At 33.8% G+C, this 18,709-nt stretch overlaps 1 protein-coding gene across 4 annotated transcripts in view; it reads left to right on the forward strand.

Annotated features, from left to right (window-relative positions):
• Nucleotides 1-18,709, forward strand: part of RUNDC3B (RUN domain containing 3B) — a 115,201-nt gene that overhangs the window by 61,226 nt on the left and 35,266 nt on the right. For all 4 annotated transcript variants that reach the window (XM_031939945.1, XM_031939947.1, XM_031939946.1 and 1 more), the window contains 4 exons: nucleotides 5,320-5,409; nucleotides 9,770-9,850; nucleotides 11,685-11,853; nucleotides 17,684-17,841. In XM_031939945.1, the coding sequence (XP_031795805.1) occupies nucleotides 5,320-5,409; nucleotides 9,770-9,850; nucleotides 11,685-11,853; nucleotides 17,684-17,841 (498 nt within the window). The remainder of the gene's footprint in view (nucleotides 1-5,319; nucleotides 5,410-9,769; nucleotides 9,851-11,684; nucleotides 11,854-17,683; nucleotides 17,842-18,709) is intronic.

Genomic DNA, 18,709 nt, shown 5'->3' on the forward strand with positions numbered 1-18,709 from the left:
CACTTGATATCTCTTCATGGAATAAAGAAGATAAATTATAAATGATTTCATGACTGAAGAAAAGACATTGTGGGTGGAATATGAAAATCAGAACCCATCTGAGTAATGAAAAGATATTTATGTGCTTTGAGTCAGCATGTGCCTTAGATCTAAAGATGTTGCCCAAGTGCTTCTGAGTTTAAAACTCCTCACATTCTGATAAATTCTAATACTGGGGGAGGGTTGTGATTCTCAGTAGGAAAAAAAATCAAATGATGACTCAGAATTTAGCGGCTTGTCATGATTCATATTTTAATAGTTTTATTCTAAGCTTATATGTTAGAAATAATAATAAATATTCATTGAATCCCCATGCCTAGGACAGTTCTTTGTCAACTACATAGCTTCATAAATGTTTATTGGATTTGGAAGCATCAGGGATGAACCCTGGACTGTGGGCATTACTCTTTTAGTCAACATTAGAGATAAATCACCTTAGCCATCTGGGAAGAGACTTCACCTATAAAGAGCAAATGGTCCATACTATGTCTTTGCTGCTCTGCGACTTAGGGAGAATTAGAAGTTACCATTAATTTAGTAGAAAGCCTTTCTTTTTTTCTGTCAACAATCCTTTGGATAACTAACTAAATTCCACAAATAAACTATATTGCGTAGGTTATTTTTAAAGATTTAGAAGTGGCAGTGTGATGTAATAAAAAGAGAGGTGGTCTTGAAGAAAGAAAAGTATGGGATGAGGCCCTAGATCTTTTATACATCCCTCTGTGTATGCACATATATGTACATATACATACACAATACATATACATGTACATAAACTTCATGATGCTGAGCAAGTTGCCTAATGTCTCGGTGCTCTAGGCAACTCTAAGACCAGAAGTTGTAGAAAACATGTTGACCTTCATTGGCAAATGGAGTTTTCACACTGGTATCCCCTAAAATGGTAAAGCCAAAGGGTTAGTCACTACCCTATCCCTATGTTTCAAATGTTCTGTAAAGCACTGATGATAAAAATATTTAAAAAGAAAAGAAAATGGCCATATAATAGGAAGATGGGTAGGTTTATCTATCAAGTGTCTTATAGTCTTTAACCAATCATGATTATTGAACAAATTCAGTTCACTATGCCTAGAACTATATACCCTAGTTCACTTAATGGATATGTGATCTCAGCTGCATGGGTACAGATGATTACTAATCTTAGGTAATTCTTGCTTATGTACTTTAAAAAAAGAACTAATGATTTTATGAGTAATGTATAATCTTAATTTTGACTATTAACCCTGAAAGTAATGACTGACCCTGTGATTTCACTGGCAACTGGCAATACAAGAAAAAGGAGAAACTTATATATACACATACATATATATATCTATATACATATACATATATAGATATAGATAGATAGATACACATACACATATAAGAATTGTGTATATAAAGGTGCTAACTGAGCCACTAGGAGTTAATAAGATGATCAAGAAAGAAAGTAAATAGATGAGAAGCAGGAAAGAACATGGGAGGCATGAGAGATAATGATGACCAGCAATGAGTTGGAGGAGTTCTTAGACTGGTGAGAGGAAAAGGAGGCTATACATGGGGCACAGAAGCAAAAGAGGAGTATTTAGGAGGAGCAAGTGAACCACTCAATGGCTTTTGCCACAGTTGATAGGATGTAAGGACTGAGGAGAAGCCAAAAGATTGAACAATTAGGAAGTTCAGTTGCATGGTAGGAGGGGAGTATAGCCTATAAAAAGTTGAAAAGAGAGCAGGTAAAGAATTAAAGAAAGGCAGTGAATACAGAGAGCTTTCTGGGAGTTTGGCATTAAAAGTGAAGCTGGTTCAAGGATGAATAAGTGAGCCACTCAATGGCTTTTGCCACAGTTGATAGGATGTAAGGACTGAGGAGAAGCCAAAAGATTGAACAATTAGGAAGTTCAGTTGCATGGTAGGAGGGGAGTATAGCCTATAAAAAGTTGAAAAGAGAGCAGGTAAAGAATTAAAGAAAGGCAGTGAATACAGAGAGCTTTCTGGGAGTTTGGCATTAAAAGTGAAGCTGGTTCAAGGATGAATAAGCCCAAAGGATTTTAGTCCTTTAGTGACCAAAAGTGTTTAAGTGATCTTTCAGGACATTGTTCGGAATGGGATCCATAGGAGAGCATCATGAAATTCTAGTAAGTTTCAGTTGTAGTATAGTCCCCATCAGTGATTTCTTTGGTGATAGGAATTCTTGGCAACAAAATTCTCTAATATTGCAACTAATCTTTACTTGATAGTCTGAAAGACTTGCCTGGGGCACTTGGGGTCCTATACCCTGTATCAAAGATGGAATTTGAACTTGGATCTTTTTAACTCCAGCGCCAGCACTCTATCAGTTGCACCAGTTCTTCCATATGCTTCCATTGTAGATATCTTTTATCAATGAGCCAAGTATACTTGGAAGTTACTTCTTAGAAGTCTACTTGTTCCTTAAATGTCAAAATAATAAGAAAATAAGAAATAAGAAAAAAAATAAGAAAAAAAATGGTCCCTCCAAAAAAAAAAAAAAAGTGAACAGGATTCTTCCTGATCAGAGTAAAGATGTTTGTACGTATTTGTTTTTTAACGCCCCCCCCCCAAAAAGACAGGGTTAATTTACCATTGGAATTAATTTGCTTTATACTTATTTAAGTTTGAAGATAGTTCCTTTGTAATATCCTTTGGAATGTATTTTTGAAGTTCACTGTGTTATTTTGGCTAGGTTCTTATTATAGAAATATTTTCTTTAGGACAAAGAAATATTTTTCACCAAAAAAGGGAATGTCTTGAAGTACATATTTCAATATTATTTGAATCAGTCACCCTGGATTCTTATTCTTCTTTCATTTATTGTATATTCTTGTTGACTTGACCATATCTCATTTATGCATCATTTTTTCCATGATGAAAAAATGGGAAAGGTAATATTTGTAATCATGTGAAATCTTTTGAAATTGTTGGTAATAGGAATCCAGTTTCTTGTACAAAAATATTGACACCTTAGATGTGATTAAAGTATCAAAGATAAAGGCACATTCAAGGACTTCTACAGAATTTAAAAGCACAGAGAATTTATTAGAACCTGGGTATCAAAGCACAACTCTGTCAATGACTACCTAGAGAACCTTGTGGAATCAATCAACAAATATTTTGTAAAAGCCTGCGATAGACAGTATTCTATGTTATGCAGACAAAAGTGAGATAGTCTATGGCCTCAAAGAGGTTATAGTATAGAAGGAGGTGCATTGTGGATGTGTGTTTGTGTATATGTGAAATCATGTAATTTTGTATCTGCGCTAGCAGATAGTGAGATTAGGAAAATCTTCATGTGGCACATGAGCTGAGCCTTGAGGGAAATCATGAATTCTGACAGATTTAGGCAAGGAATCATAGTACATTTTGGTGAAGATCTTTTGTGTATAATGGATCCTATTGCCAGTGTCTGGGGAAGCCTATGGACCTTTTCTCAGAATAATGACTATAGAGACACAAAACCCCTATATTGAAACCAGCTATAATAATAATAATAATAATAGTAATTCATATTGCTCTGCAGAGGATGACATTGATATCTTTTCCCTTAAAATTAGCATTATATCTTAGAGCTTCCTTTAGTAATACACAGCATTTACATAGTCCTTTAAGGTTTGCAAAGTTTCTTACATATTATCTCATTTGATCTTCACAATAATCTTGTAAGAGTAGGGTTATTATTACTCCCAAATGAGTAATTTTCATTTTACAAATGAGGAAACTGTGACAAGTTAAGGACTTGGTCAGGATCACACAGCTAGTAAGGTCTCCTTCATGAAAATGTATTGCCTAGCTTACAGACAGAAAGTAAGTAATTGTTTTTTATTTTTCTCTGTGCCTCTTGTTTATTTAATGTTCTATATTAAGTGTTATAATATTAACAAATTGTTCTTTTCTACTTCCCTTCTTGGATTTAAAATTAATATGATATATGCTGAAAAAATAAGCAAGGCAGATGCTACTCCTAAATAGATTTAGTGAAATTTTCTTATAAAAACAAATTACCTTCTTCATTGCCTGTGTTAATGTAAATATTAATTTAAAACCATTAATGATAGTTCATTAGACTAAATTAGTTATATCTTGGTTCATTAATATTATTTTACCACAAGATTCCCATCTATTATCATCTCATTAAGAAATCTTTCCTAACATCCTACTCAGCTTACCTCATCATGACATAATGATGACTTTGATTCTTGAAGGTGATGTTAGCCAAGAATAGATTCTGACCTATGCTACCAAGTGAGAAAAAGACTGCTGGTCTGCTTCTTATGATAAGACCATGCATGTGTCATCAGAGAACCAGACTAATTAAATACAGAGTTCATTACCAGAAGCCTGGCCACTAGATTAGGGTTAAAATTTCTTGGGAAACAGCTTTTTCCATAGAACACAGTCAGCAGAGGTATGGAAGAGGTAGTCACCATGATTTTAAGAGAAAATATGTGTTATACACAAATATGAATAACATAATTGATTTTGGATGCATTGACATGATAGGCTAAAATTTCCTAAATTCTCCTATTAAAAGAGGTGCATAAGGAGTCACATCTCAGCTTTTCAGAAATATTCTTCTTAGCATTAATGGAAAAATGGAGCCCTGACTGCATTTAGATGAAAATGGCTTCCTTTTCAGATTTGGTAGTAATATTGACCTGTAAACTTTTTTCATGCATCATTCTTTACTTTGACATCTTATCTACTTTATCACCACTTCAGTATTGAAGGTTATAATATTTTGTAAAAATTAGGCTTTCCAGAGTTTTGTTTTACTTTGTTTTTTAGTATTTAAAAAAAACCACCCACAAAAAACATAAACATTGATCTGTGTTTATTCTGAGACCCAAGAAAATTCATACTCCAAGAATAAATATTTTAATTGCTTCTTTTAAACATTTTTTTATGTTTAAACTCGAATTAAGAACTCGAATATGTAGGCTGATGTAATATAAGAATAATATAGGAACTAGTAGGATGTAGGTATAAACTATAGACCAACAGTCTATAAAAATTTGGTAAATTCCAATGAATGGAAAAAATTCATAAATTGAATTAGCATTTTTGTATTATTGCAAAATATGAATGATCCTGGGTCCATTAATAATTTTATGTTTAAATAGTTTTTCATATATCTTACAAAGCCTAATATTGATTTTATGTAAGTAAATCATATAAGGAACCCCAGTTTTTACTGAATTCAATGTTTTGTATATCATTTTTTTTTGCTTTTAATGAATCTGCACATTCAACTGTTTCTTTTTTTCCCAGGAGATTTTATGAAGATGGGGCAATTGTCTTGGGTGAAGAAGCAAATATGCTTGCTGGCATGCTGCTTGGACTCAATGCGATTGATTTCAGGTATTCTGGCAAATTCTGTGTAGCTTATAATACCCTTCCATATGTTTTTTCCACCTCAATGGGTTCTACTTTTATTTTATTGCTTTTAGTTTATATGTATGGAAAAGGATTTATGTTGCTAGTTTTTTTGTTTGATTGGTTGGTTTTTTAGGATGGGGGAAGAGGGTCTGAACTTGTGATTTCATCAATCAAATCAAAGAGAACTCCTTGTGTGGAAATAATAATGACAAATAAACAGCATTAAGATGACAGGAAAAAATAATGATTGTTGGAGGGGATGCAGGAAAACTGGGACACTGATACATTGTTGATGGAGTTGTGAACGAATCCAACCATTCTGGAGAGCAATCTGGAATTATGCCCAAAAAGTTATCAAACTATGCATACCCTTTGCTCCAGCAGTGTTTCTACTGGGCTTATACCCCAAAGAGATCTTAAAGGAGGGAAAGGGACCCACATATGCAAAAATGTTTGTGGCAGCCCTTTTTGTAGTGGCAAGAAACTGCAAACTCAGTGGCTGCCCATCAATTGGAGAATGGCTGAATAAGTTATGGTGTATGCAGTGCTACTACTGGGCTTATACCCCACAAAGATACTAAAGAAGGGAAAGGGACCTGTATGTGCCAAAATGTTTGTGGCTGCCCTGTTTGTAGTGGCCAGAAGCTGGAAAATGAATGGATGCCCATCAATTGGAGAATGGTTGGGTAAATTGTGGCATATGAATGTTATGGAATATTATTGTTCTGTAAGAAATGACCAGCAGGATGAATACAGAGAGGCTTGGAAAGACTTACATGAACTGATACTAAGTGAAATGAGCAGAACCAAGAGATCATTATATATCATTATATATATGTGTGTGTATATATATATATATATATATATATATATATATATATATACACACATACATGTCAACAACAATACTGTATGAAGATGTAATCTGATGGAAGTGGATTTCTTTGACAAAGAAACCTAATTCAGTTTCAATTGATCAATGATGGACAGAAGCAGCTACACCCAAAGAAAAAAACACTGGGAAATGCATGTAAACTGTTTGCATTCTTGTTTTTCTTCCCAGGTTATTTTTACCTTTTGAATCCAATTCTCCCTGTGCAACAAGAAAACTGTTTGGTTCTGCACACATACATTGTATCTAGGATATACTACGACATATTCAACATATATAGGACTACTTGCCATCTAGGGGAGGGGGTGGAGGGTGGGAGGGAAAAATCGGAACAGAAGTGAGTGCAAGGGATAATGTTGTAAAAAAAAAAATTACCCTGGCATGGGTTCTGTCAATAAAAAGTTATGAAAATAATAAAAAATAAAAAAACAAATAAACAGCATTTATGTAATGCTATTCTCTGCCAGGCACTGGCACATAATGGGTGCTTAATAAATATTTGTTGATTAATAATTTTTACCTCATTTGATCCTCACAAACACCTGCAAAATAGGCGCTATTATCAACTCCATTTGACAGATGAGAAAACCGAGGCAAACAGATTAAGTAACTTGCCTAGAATCACACAGGTATTAAGTGTATGAGGTTAATTTTGAGCTCAAGTATTCCTGATTCCAGGGCTGGCACACTACCCACTGGGCCACCTAGCTGCCCCAAATTGGTGGTAATTCCATCCACCAGTACAGATGAGCAGTTGTTCAGCAATTTGGGGGCATCGAGTGCTTAAATGACTAGCATATGGTAACATATGATCTTCCTTATAATACAACTAATCCTCTATAGGCTTTGCTATGCTGCCTCTCATCACAAGTTTAGGTCCTGATATTTGATTAACATTTTGATTTTTTCTTTTTGGTTTTAAACCTTGATGGAAAAAAAAAAATCTAAACATGGTTTGTTTTCAGAAGAGAGTTAGTGTTAAATGAAATGAAAGGAGTGCCCAGTGGTTGGCATCTGGCACTTACATAGCCAAAGCACCAGTTGTTAGAGTTCTCATTCCAAGCACAGGAATACGATCTGACTCCCTCTGCGTAGACTGGAATATTGCCCTTAGAGGAGCTTTTCTTGAATGGGGCGTGGGAGGTGGGGAAGGGAAAATGTCTTTAATGTAGAAAGAGATGGATTTCAGTGGCTTCTATACTGATAAGACCAAAATTCCAACATTGTATTTTAAACCCTTCTGGGTTTTGTTTTTGTTTTATTCCTAAGATTACACATTATTTTTGGAAATTGGCTCTCACTTTGATCAGCACATTTGGTTAGATTTTTTTGGATCAGAAGTTCCAAAAAGTAGTAGTGTACTAACATACTATTGAAAGGGGCAGTGTGATATAATGGATGGAATACTGGACTTGCAGTGGGGAAGACGAGTTCAAAGTTCACCTCTTACACTTTCAAGCTGTGTGATTATGGATAAGTTATTAAGCCTCTGTGAATCTCGAACAAAACTCTCTAAGTCAACAGACAGTGACACCCATCTTGGTGGAGGGAGTTCAGCAAAATCACAAGAACTTAATATGTTGACTTATTAGTATAATTAGTTCTAAAGGCAGTATTTTTTTTTGTTTTAGCTTTTACCATACATGAGATGTATGGTAACTTGAGATGTAATGAAATGAAAAGATTGTAAAGAAGCTATTCCTTCATTCTTCTAAAATTTCAGAATGCCATAGAAATTGTACAGTTAGAAAAATCAAGATCATGTTAATGAAGTGTATGTATGTAAGGATTAAGTGAGAAAAAAATCTTTTAAGGATTTGATTGAAAAAAAATGCTAACTCATCCTTACAGAGTTTCCTTCCTTCCTTCCTTCCTTCCCTTCCCTTCCCTTCCCTTCCCTTCCCTTCCCTTCCCTTCCCTTCCCTTCCCTTCCCTTCCCTTCCCTTCCCTTCCCTTCCCTTCCCTTCCCTTCCCTTCCTCTCTCTCTCCCTCTCTCCCTTCCTTCCCTCCTTCCTTCCTTCCTTTCTTTCTTTCTGGCAATTGGGGTTAAGTGACTTGTCCAGGGTCACACAGCTAGGAAGTGTTAAGTGCCTGAGATCAAATTTGAACTCAAGTCCTCCTGACTTCAGGGCTGGTGTTCTATCTACTGTGCCACCTAACTGTCCCATTGATCACAAGAGGGGCCTGGCAAAAAAATGCACTAAAAAATAGATTGCCATGGGTTATCTCACAAGTAATTAAATTGTGTAATATATTGGCAAAATCATCTTTGTAAAGAAAAGAGTGAATACATGCAGACTGTGTTCCATTCTTCTGCTTTTTCTAAAGAGGTTAATTTCAAATGGGAAGACACACTAAATTGAATAAATAAAATGTTTAGTGAATTGAGTTGTAGGATAATAAAAAATTGATTTCTCTTTGAAAGTTCAGCCCATGAACTTTTAATAGTTTGAATGGCTTGCTTGCAAGAGTATTAATAATTTTCTTTTTCATGATCTTTATTACTAAAGGTAATTTCCATAACTTTTATATCTTTAAAATATTTTCTTTATTCTTGTCATTTTTGTGATGCTCATTTCAACCAAAACTTTGGGATATAGAATCATGTGATTTTGGAAGCAGTACAGTAGCTTAGAAATCAGTATAATATCTTTAAAGGTCATGCAGTTAAGGTTAAATAACTTGTTGAAGATCACATGGCCAGTAAATGGAAGTTAGATTCAGTGATCATTCATCATGCATCTATCCATTTTAAGTATTATTTCTATTCTTTTAAAACATTCTAAGATAAGAGAAGTACTATAGTGTAGCAGATAGAGAAGCTGCTTTTGGAATCAGGAAAGTCCCACCTTTATAAAAAAAAGTCATTTAGCTTCTCAGGGTCCCCAAAACTCTTGGGATTCTAAGTTGTATATGATGGGAAGCATTTTCTAACCAGAAGGTCCCTACCTTGATATGATCTCAGGTCTAGTTCAAAAACAAACTTGTAAATTGTCTTAATTTATGTAGACAGTATTAGGTAGATTAATTCTTCAAAAATAGTAACTTTCTTCAAAATGTCTTACTTTTATTTAAGATTAAAGTAAGCCTATGCAATTTGTAGTAAGATTTATGTAAAGAGACCATATCAGCATTCTTGTAAGAAACATTTTTCAAAATCTAATGAAAGAAAGAAGAAAAGATAGGTCTAAATTAAAAGAATACTTCTGGGACTTGATTGTTTTTCAATAAAGTACTTAAATGCTATACAATCCATCACTGTGTAAAATGTCTCGTCAATAGTTTAGAAGTCTTCTTTTGAAGTTTTAGTTGGCAACCACTGAAGATGACTTAATTCAAATGTTATTCTACCACCAATTTGATGACAAAATCAACTTATCAATAGAGTTAGGCTTCTTCTTTTAATTTTTTAATGCAAAACACTTATTGATTTTTTTTCTATTATCTTAGCTTCTGCCTGAAGGGAGAGGGTTTGGACGGCAACTTCCCAGCTGTCATAGATTATACACCATATTTGAAATTCACCCAAAGGTATTTCATTTTTTCAACTATTTTGCTGTAATGAAAAACTTGCACATTTGTATAGCTCATACTTGTTTCTTTTTTTTTTTTTTTTTTTTTTTTTTTTTTTTTTTTTTTTTTTTTTTTTTTTTTTTTTAATTTAATAGCCTTTAATTTACAGGATATATACATGGGTAACTTTACAGCATTAACAATTGCCAAACCTCTTGTTCCAATTTTTCACCTCTTACCCCCCACCCCACCCCCTCCCCTAAATGGCAGGATGACCTCATACTTGTTTCTTAAAATTTATGTTAATCAAATAAATTTTCAACTGCCTTTGGTAGCTCATTGTTAAGAAACTGAAGATCTGTATTACCTTCCTTTGTGAAAGTACAATAATTAAACAGCTGTTATAGACTTATCTCAAATAGATCATCAATTCATTAAATTCATTATTAATTAATTCATTAAAATTAGTTAATCCAAATTTTCCTTATTTAAAGTATACCTGTAATCAGCATAGTACTGTTAAAAACACCACAACGAAAAGATAGAATCAAATCAACTCTGAGAATGATTAAGGGTTGTAGATATTGGATTGGGAAAAACTGTAAATATCATCAAGTTTAATCCCTCCATTACAGATGAAAAAACTGACTAGTAGAACTTGAGCCAATTGACAAGCATTTATTAACTACTTATTGTATGCCAAGTATTGTGCTAAACCCTGGAGAGCTTAAAAAAAGGCATAAATGTTAACCCGGTCTGAAATCATTTACATTCTATTGGTTCCCCATCTTCAAAGTGTTAGAAATAGGTTTTGCATCATTCTAGGTTGATGTTACTGATGTCACAAATCAAGATCACTAGTTCAAGGAGGGATTATGTATATCTGATAGATGGGGAAAGGGGATTAGAATCATAACATAATAGTGACAATAATATGGGAAGAACATACATTTAGCAGCACATCAAACTGAAGTTAAATAAGATACTATAAAAATATTTTTAATGGCTTTGTAGCATCCTGAACAAAAGGAATGTATCTTTCATTTAAATATAAACTCTGTAGGGGCGATGATGCCACAAAGTCCATAAAACATATCTAATTTCCTCATTTGTTTCTTTTGGATAATAATTTTCTAGTTAAACATTATGCAAATGGTTAATGAAAATTCCTACTATTCTTCCTATAATAATGTCTGATTATTGATGTTTGTAAACATTATCTATTGATCAGCACTGTGCTATTCTAAAGTACTAATGTTAAAAACATATTTCTTGAATTTTTTCTTTCCAGGATAATGTCCTGTTTCTTAGAAGTTGTCATTAAATACCTGAATTCATTTAACTGTAATGAAAGAAGAACACATGAGAATAATTGGAAATTTGCTTAGAGCAATTACTATAATTGGTGCAAGCCCAGCTATCTCATGACAGAACCACATTATTGAATTCATGTATTTAAGAACAGGAAATATGTATTAGCTTCATTTGCTTCATGTGCCACTGCATTCCCAATTGAAAGTTACCTTATTTCCTTCTAGTATTGTACTTCTTCCTGTCTCAATTTTTCATAGATACTGGGAATGGACAACATATTGTTTCTGCAGTATGGTAGAATTCTTCCAGGTGTGCATGACCTTGTTTATGTTCATACAAAGCTTTAGATCCTCTTCTTTAGATCAAATCTCCAAAGATGAGAAGATTGATTTGACTTGGGCTCAGAAGTATTTATTGCTATTAAATTAATTGTTAAAATTAAAGCTAAATGTTATGGATTTTTTGATTTCAAAAGTTAATTTTTATTCAAATGTTTCATATAAATAATATTTATTTTTATAATATTTTCTATTTGTAGTTCTGATAGCATCAGCAGTGATGAAGAAGAATTAAGAACTTTGGGAAGCAGTGGTAGTGAAAGTAGTACTCCAGAGAATATTGGTCCTCCTTTTATCATGGATGAAAATAGTTGGTACAACAAGTGTAAGAGAGTTAAGCAGAAGTATCAACTCACTCTGGAACAAAAGGTACTTAATCAAGTCATCACAAATTAATTTGATCCTTTACCTCAGCCTAAATTTACTTTAATAATATATTATTATATATTATAAGGATAGTATTATTATGTGTATTATATTTATTATTATAAGGAAAAACATTTTAATATTCTATTTTTTAATTTTTGAGTTCCAAATTCTCTCCCTCCCTTCCTTCTTTCACCCATTCCTGAGACAGTAAGCAATTTAAACATTTCCATATTGGTCTTTTTGTGAAAGAAGATACAGACCAAAAAAAAAAAAAGCCAAAAAAAAAATTGAAAAATAGTATGTTTGGATCTACATTCATTCTTTCTTTATTCTTTCTCCTTTATTCTTCAAAGAATCCATTATTCTTTCTCTGGGGACAGATGGTACTTTTCATCATAAATACAATGGAATTTTCTAGAGACATTGTATTGCTGAGAATAGCTAAGTCATGAACAGTTTATTATTATACAGTTTTGCTGTTACTGTATACAATATTATCTTGGTTCTGCTTACTTCACTTTGCATCATTTCATAAGTCTTTTAAGGTTTTTCTGAAAGCATCCTATTCATGATTTCTTATAGCACAATAATATTCCATTACAATCATATACTACAACTTTTTCGGCCATTCCCCAATTGATAAGCATCCTCTCAATTTCCAATTCTTTGCCATCACAAAAAGTGCTGCTATAACTATTTTTGTACATACAAGTCCCTTTCCTTTTTCTTTGATCTCTTTGAAATACAGACCTCATAGTGGTATGGCTGGTTCAAAGTGTATGCACAATTAAATAGTCTTTTGGGTATTGTTGCAAATTGCTGTCCAGAATGATTGGCTCAGTTCATACCTCCACCAGCAGTGTATTGATATTTCTCATATCCCCTCTAACATGTCATTTTCCTTTTTTGTTACATTAGCAAATTTGATTTATATGAGGTGGTACCTCAGAGTTGTTTTAATTTGAATTTCTCTAATCAATAATGATTTAGAGTCTTCACATGACAATAAATAACTTTGATTTCTTCATCTAAAAACTGCCTGTTCATATTATTTGGCCATTTGTCAATTGGACAATTACTTTCATTCTTATAAATTTGACTAAGTTCTCTATATATTTGAGAAACAAAGCCTTTATCAGAGAAACTTAGTGTAAAAGTTTTCTCCACCTTTCTGCTTTCTTTCTAGTCTTAGTTTTATTTGTACAAAGTCCTTTAGTCTCATCCTAAACTTATACTATATAATTTCAGGATGGTTGTTGTTGTTCAGTTGTTTTTAGTCATGTCCAACTTTTTATGAGCTCATTTGGGATTTTCTTAGCAAAAGTAATGAATTTAATTACTTTATTCCTTCTCTAGTTCAATTCCTTTTTTAGTTCATTTTGACAGATGAGGAAACTGAGGCAAACAGGGGTAAGTGACTTGCCTGGGATCACTTGAGTAGTAAGTGTCTAAGGCTAGATTAGACTTTAGGTCTTCTATCTCCCTGTCTGACACTATTGTCTGTTGCACTAGCTAGCTGTCTATAATTTCTATAGTACTTGCTTAAAAGAGATGTTTAAAAAATTATCTTTTAATTTCTATCTTTTGGTATCTTGTTTGTTCTTTCTAATTAAGAATATAGGAATTCATCACTACATCAATTAGACCTTTATTCTTTGACACTTCCTAACAGTGCCATAATTCAATAGCCTAATTTTCTTTTCTCTCACCTTTTGTTTATTAATATTCATAGGACACAGAATCTAGAAAAGGTCTCTAAGATCATCTAGCCCATTCTCCTTATTTTGCTGATGTAGAAGCTGACATTCTCAAATGGTATCTCTAATAGCAAACTAATGGCTTTTTTCCACTCATGTATTTATGGTTTTAATTTATCAGTATATATGACATTCATTGGATTTAGATAAAGCAGTAAAATTATATAACTACTTTCCTCATATAGTGAAGTATGTGTAACTATTGGTTATTTTCAATTTATTTTTTAAAAAGATTTTATTGATGTCTTTTGTTTTTAATAGCCTGAATTTCTCCTGTATCCTCACTTCCTAGAGATTCATTTCATATAACAAAGAACAAAGAGAAAAAACAATCAGTGAAACCAAATAATACAGAAAAAACTCAGAAAATATGGACAGTATTTGCAGTCTTCAAAGGAGAAGGGAGTCATCATTTTAAATCCTTTCTCTGGGGTTCTTTGTGATTTTTTTTTTTGTAAATTACTTTTGAATTATTTTGTCCTATTTCTATCCATTTACATTGTTATTTTCTTGGCTCTGCTTTACACTCTAATTAATGCAGGTGATTTTTTCTGTATTTTTTTGTATTCACCATATTCATCATTTGTTTTAGCCTAGGAATATCCCATTACATTCATTACTTCAGTTTAACTATTCCACAGTTGAGGTACATCTGCTCTGTTTCTAGGTATTTGCTATCACTTAAAGTGATACTATTATAAATATTATTATACATAGATACTTTTTTAAAAAAATTGATGACAATTGATTTACTTATTAAACAGCTTTTCTACTAACTTCTATTCCGATACCTCTTTGTGGTATGGAGGTGAGCATTAGTTCTGGCGTGTTATAACAGTGAAGTTCAAGCTCTAGCAGGTAATTCTAAGCTAGAAACACTTCAGATCTAGATCCTTGCCTGGTGATGAATTATTTTCCCTATTGTTAGAACACTAGACTCCTATTATTAAAGTATCTCATCATCAGAGGTCTGGCCACTAGACAATGATTTATTTTGGCCATTACAACTCCCTTATGCTTTTCACAGTACCTGGCACATGGTAAAAGCTTTGACTTGCAAAGGTAGAAGTCTATATTCATGGGGTCAGTGATAGTCTCAGCACAGACAGACATATGAAAATAAGAGAAACTGTCATTCCCTTGTGTGGTAGGATAAAGTATAGGTTCACATGTCCCAATTTTCCCCCTTCTTTAGACTTCTGTTCTTATTCATAAATTGAACTTATTTCTTTGGGTACTCAGACATTTAAAAATTGTAATTTTTTTTTTTTGCTATGGCAGTGTTCTTCCACAGAGAAGATTATGAGAAGATCCTGGATCCTGGATCCAGTTGGCAGTCTTCTCAGGTTCTTAGCATTCTCATATATGGTTTTTTTCCTTTGTTCTTTGAAAATCTCTCTCTAAGGATCTAGGAAAACCCATATTAGACTCTTTCCTTACACAAACTCTCTTGGGCCTCATAATATCAAGTAGTTAATATATCTTCTAAATTAGCTTAAAATAGTAATAATGATGACATAAGTTGATATGATGATGATGACAAACCTTGAAGTTTGGCAAGTGTCCCAAAAGTTTGAATACAGTGTCAAGCTTTAACATCTTTATGTGGCCCTAAGGCTTCTGGGAAACTCCTTATTATCATCTCATGAGTGCCTCAAAACAATTCTGCAAATTAGGCACTCTAGGTTTTATTATCCTCATTTTATAGATGAGTGAATTGAGCTTCAAAGGGCTTAAGTGATTTGTCCAAGATCATACAACCAGTAAACATCAGAGATAAGAACTATGCTTGTAGGTCTTCCTAATTTCAAAACCAGTGTTCTCTCCGCTATACCATGCTGCCTCTCTAACACAGCTCTATTTGGCCTGTCACATAAATGTAGATCTTAAGTGGCTCTTTTGCACACCTACAGATGTGTTTGAGTATAATCCTATTCTGGAAGTGCTGTAAAATCCTGAAGCTCTTTCTCAGGCATGGGAAAGATTAGATTATCTAAGTATATTTTGGATGTTAAGTACTCTTTATTATGTTCTAAGATTAATAGAAAGTTGGCATGCACAATGTACAGAGATGAAAACCCTTTAATATTTGAATGACCAGAAGCTCATCCCCAGACCACATTTGATTATAGGGAGTTTCCTGGAGCAGGGAGTGACTCAGGCAGAAGAATGTCAGGAGAAGGAGTGGCTGTCCTAGATGTTGGTAAAGAGGAGGAATACAGGAAGAGGATACCAGAGTGCTTTTAGGGAGTGCCTGCTTTCCTACCTCAAATGTTCTTGAATGTGATTTCCTTGAAAAACAGTTTTATTACTTCGTATTCCAATTCCACTGAATCTGGAACAAATTTCGGGTATGTTTCTTTAGGTTGCAGCTACTGTACATATTGAAAATAAAGGTATACCATTGGCCTTTGGGTACCTGGAGATAAAAATTGTGGCAACTTCAGTGCTCTATAAGATTTCGTCCTGAAACTTAAAACAGATTCTTCCAGGATCAGTATGGCATAGAAGATAGGAAATCAGCCTTGAACTAGCATAGGGAGGATATTCCAGTCTCACTGACTCTACCAGAGCAAGGCTAGCTAGTCTCTCTTTCTAGTGGTATCTTAAGTAGCTTTTGGTTTCTCTTCTCTAATGCCATTAGCTCAAGCCCCTCTTAATTAGGTGTACCCCACTGGTGGCTGCCATTGACTAGTCTCTTGGTTCCATTTAATTGCCTAACATCAAATATGTATATTTACTTTGAAGATACAGCAAAGAACACAAGTACAAACATTTCCTCCAATGTCTTGAGGGTACATCCCCTATCTCACTTTAGTTCCTGGGGAGAATGGGGCCCACATTTAGCACAGTTTATATGTAGAAAACTATGAACGGGTCTCACCCCATTCAGTTCCAAGGAGGGCAATGGTTCTAAATGGATTCTCTTGTTTTTCCCTACTTGACTCACGCCTGAAAGTTGTTCCTTACTCCATGGAATTTTGATTTTGGGCTGCATGAAGTCCAATTTCAAGTGGATAAAAAATGCATATCGCCCAGATTGTGACATGCTGTCTCATAGATAACAGAAGCCTGCTAAACTATCAACAAACATTTATAGGCCACGGAGTCAGTCCATCAATTTGTGCATCTTGGATGGGCATAACTGATGGAATGTTTTCAATAATTCCAACTGTTTCCTGCCTCAAAAGTCAGTCTCTTTCACAATAATATTCTGCAGGAGATACTGTGTGGCTATAAATTGTGGTACACCACAATCTCTGAAGAGTTACAGTAAGAAGTGGCCCTAAAGATTAGATTATCTAAGTATATTTTGGATGTTAAGTACTCTTTATTATGTTCTAAGACTCATAGAAAGTTGGAATGCACAATGTACAGAGATGAAAACCCTTTAATATTTGAATGACCAGAAGCTCATCCCTGGACCACATTTGATTATAGGGAGTTTTCTGTAGCAGGCTCCTTAGTTTGAGTAAGTTGGCTACAGCCTGTTCTTTAGAATGACTAGTGTAAAGAGTTGTGTGTAAAATAACATTATTAAGGATATATGTGACTAAAAAATGGAGAAATATGCCTGTCATGGAGTAAGAGTAGAAGCAGCAGTTGGATATCTTGAGGGAATACATTCTCATATTATATTTTGGAAAACTTTCCAAGTGCCATATGGCTCTGATGGGCAGTGTTACAGATGGTAGTTTTCAGCTTAATGAAAAGAAAAAAAATTCTGACAATTGCATCAGCCCAATGAATTAAATGGTTCATCACTGGAAGTATTCAAAAAAAGTTTGAATAATTACTTTCCAGGCATATTGGACAATGGATTCACATATTGCATAGGATGTTGAAGTGGATAAGACCCAAAGTCTCTTCCAGCTAAAAATTCTGAGATCATTGATGGTTAGGGTTTTTTTTTTTAACTATTTTGTTATCAAACATAAAATACTATACTTTAAAAAGTTTTCATAATATTATGAGACCAAGATGCCAGCTATTGGGAGGGTGCCAAGGAAATGTTACATTATGTTGTCACATTGTTGTTACAGTGAGCTATATTGGTATTCCTCTTTTTCCAGGGCTATCTTGAAGAATTGTTACGACTTCGAGAGAACCAACTGGCTGAATCTGTTTCTCAAAACAAGTTACTGCTTCAGAGGATTGAGGATTCTGATTTGACCCACAAATTAGAGAAGGAACAGTTAGAGTACATTATTGTGGAACTGCAGGACCAGCTGTAAGTGACAACCTTAAAAATATTCCTTCCCTCTCCCACATTCACACAACCCAAAAAAGCTTTGGTGACATACAGAAAAACATGAATGTCAAAGTCAATCCCTCTTCTTTTATTTGTATCCTGTAGGGAAAATTTCAGCTTCCTTGATTATCTGAAGTGCCAAGGTGGCTGGGTGAAATTCTTTATTTAAAAATCTTATCTAAAGAATTTTAAATTTATTTTTTTTATTTCTGAACTTAAAGTACCCTCAAAAGAAGCATTTCTAAATACACAACAGAACCCTCCCACACCCCTCCCCCCCCCCAAAATGAGCTCACATTATGAAACTATGACTTCATTTTTCAGAGTCCTTGCTTTTCCTGGGGGGAAGAAAACATATAACAAATTCTATGTTATTTTCAACACTTCTGTCTGTTTGTGCTTCCTTCTGAACTTCCTCTGTTCCCTCCCATGCATTTTCATTTAGCTATGAGGACAGTTTGTTTTATAAGAACACAGGAAGCTTCTGTATTGTAAGTTACTTTTCTTCAGGTTGCTTCAAATAAAATTGTTCTCCTGTTTAAGGGAGTTTTTCTTAGATTGCCAAGCCAGATTTGTTCTGAGCTTTACTGATTAATCTAGTTTTAATGATAAAGTCTTTAAAATAAAGTCTTTTAAATGATTCTTAAATTAAGTTCTTAAAGTCCTTAAGTGATAAAGAAAAAAAAAATGGAGAACAACCAAAAAAACCCACTTCAAATGTGTTATTTGTGTCCATTTGCTCAGTTTTACATAGCATTTAATCAGTTTCCTCACTTATGATATGAGAAGGTTTGGAGTACATGATCTTTGAAGTTTTTTCTGGTTCTGAAATTCTTTGCTCATACAT

This window comes from Sarcophilus harrisii, chromosome 5 (assembly GCF_902635505.1).
Source record: "Sarcophilus harrisii chromosome 5, mSarHar1.11, whole genome shotgun sequence".
Classification (NCBI taxonomy): Eukaryota; Metazoa; Chordata; class Mammalia; order Dasyuromorphia; family Dasyuridae; genus Sarcophilus; species Sarcophilus harrisii.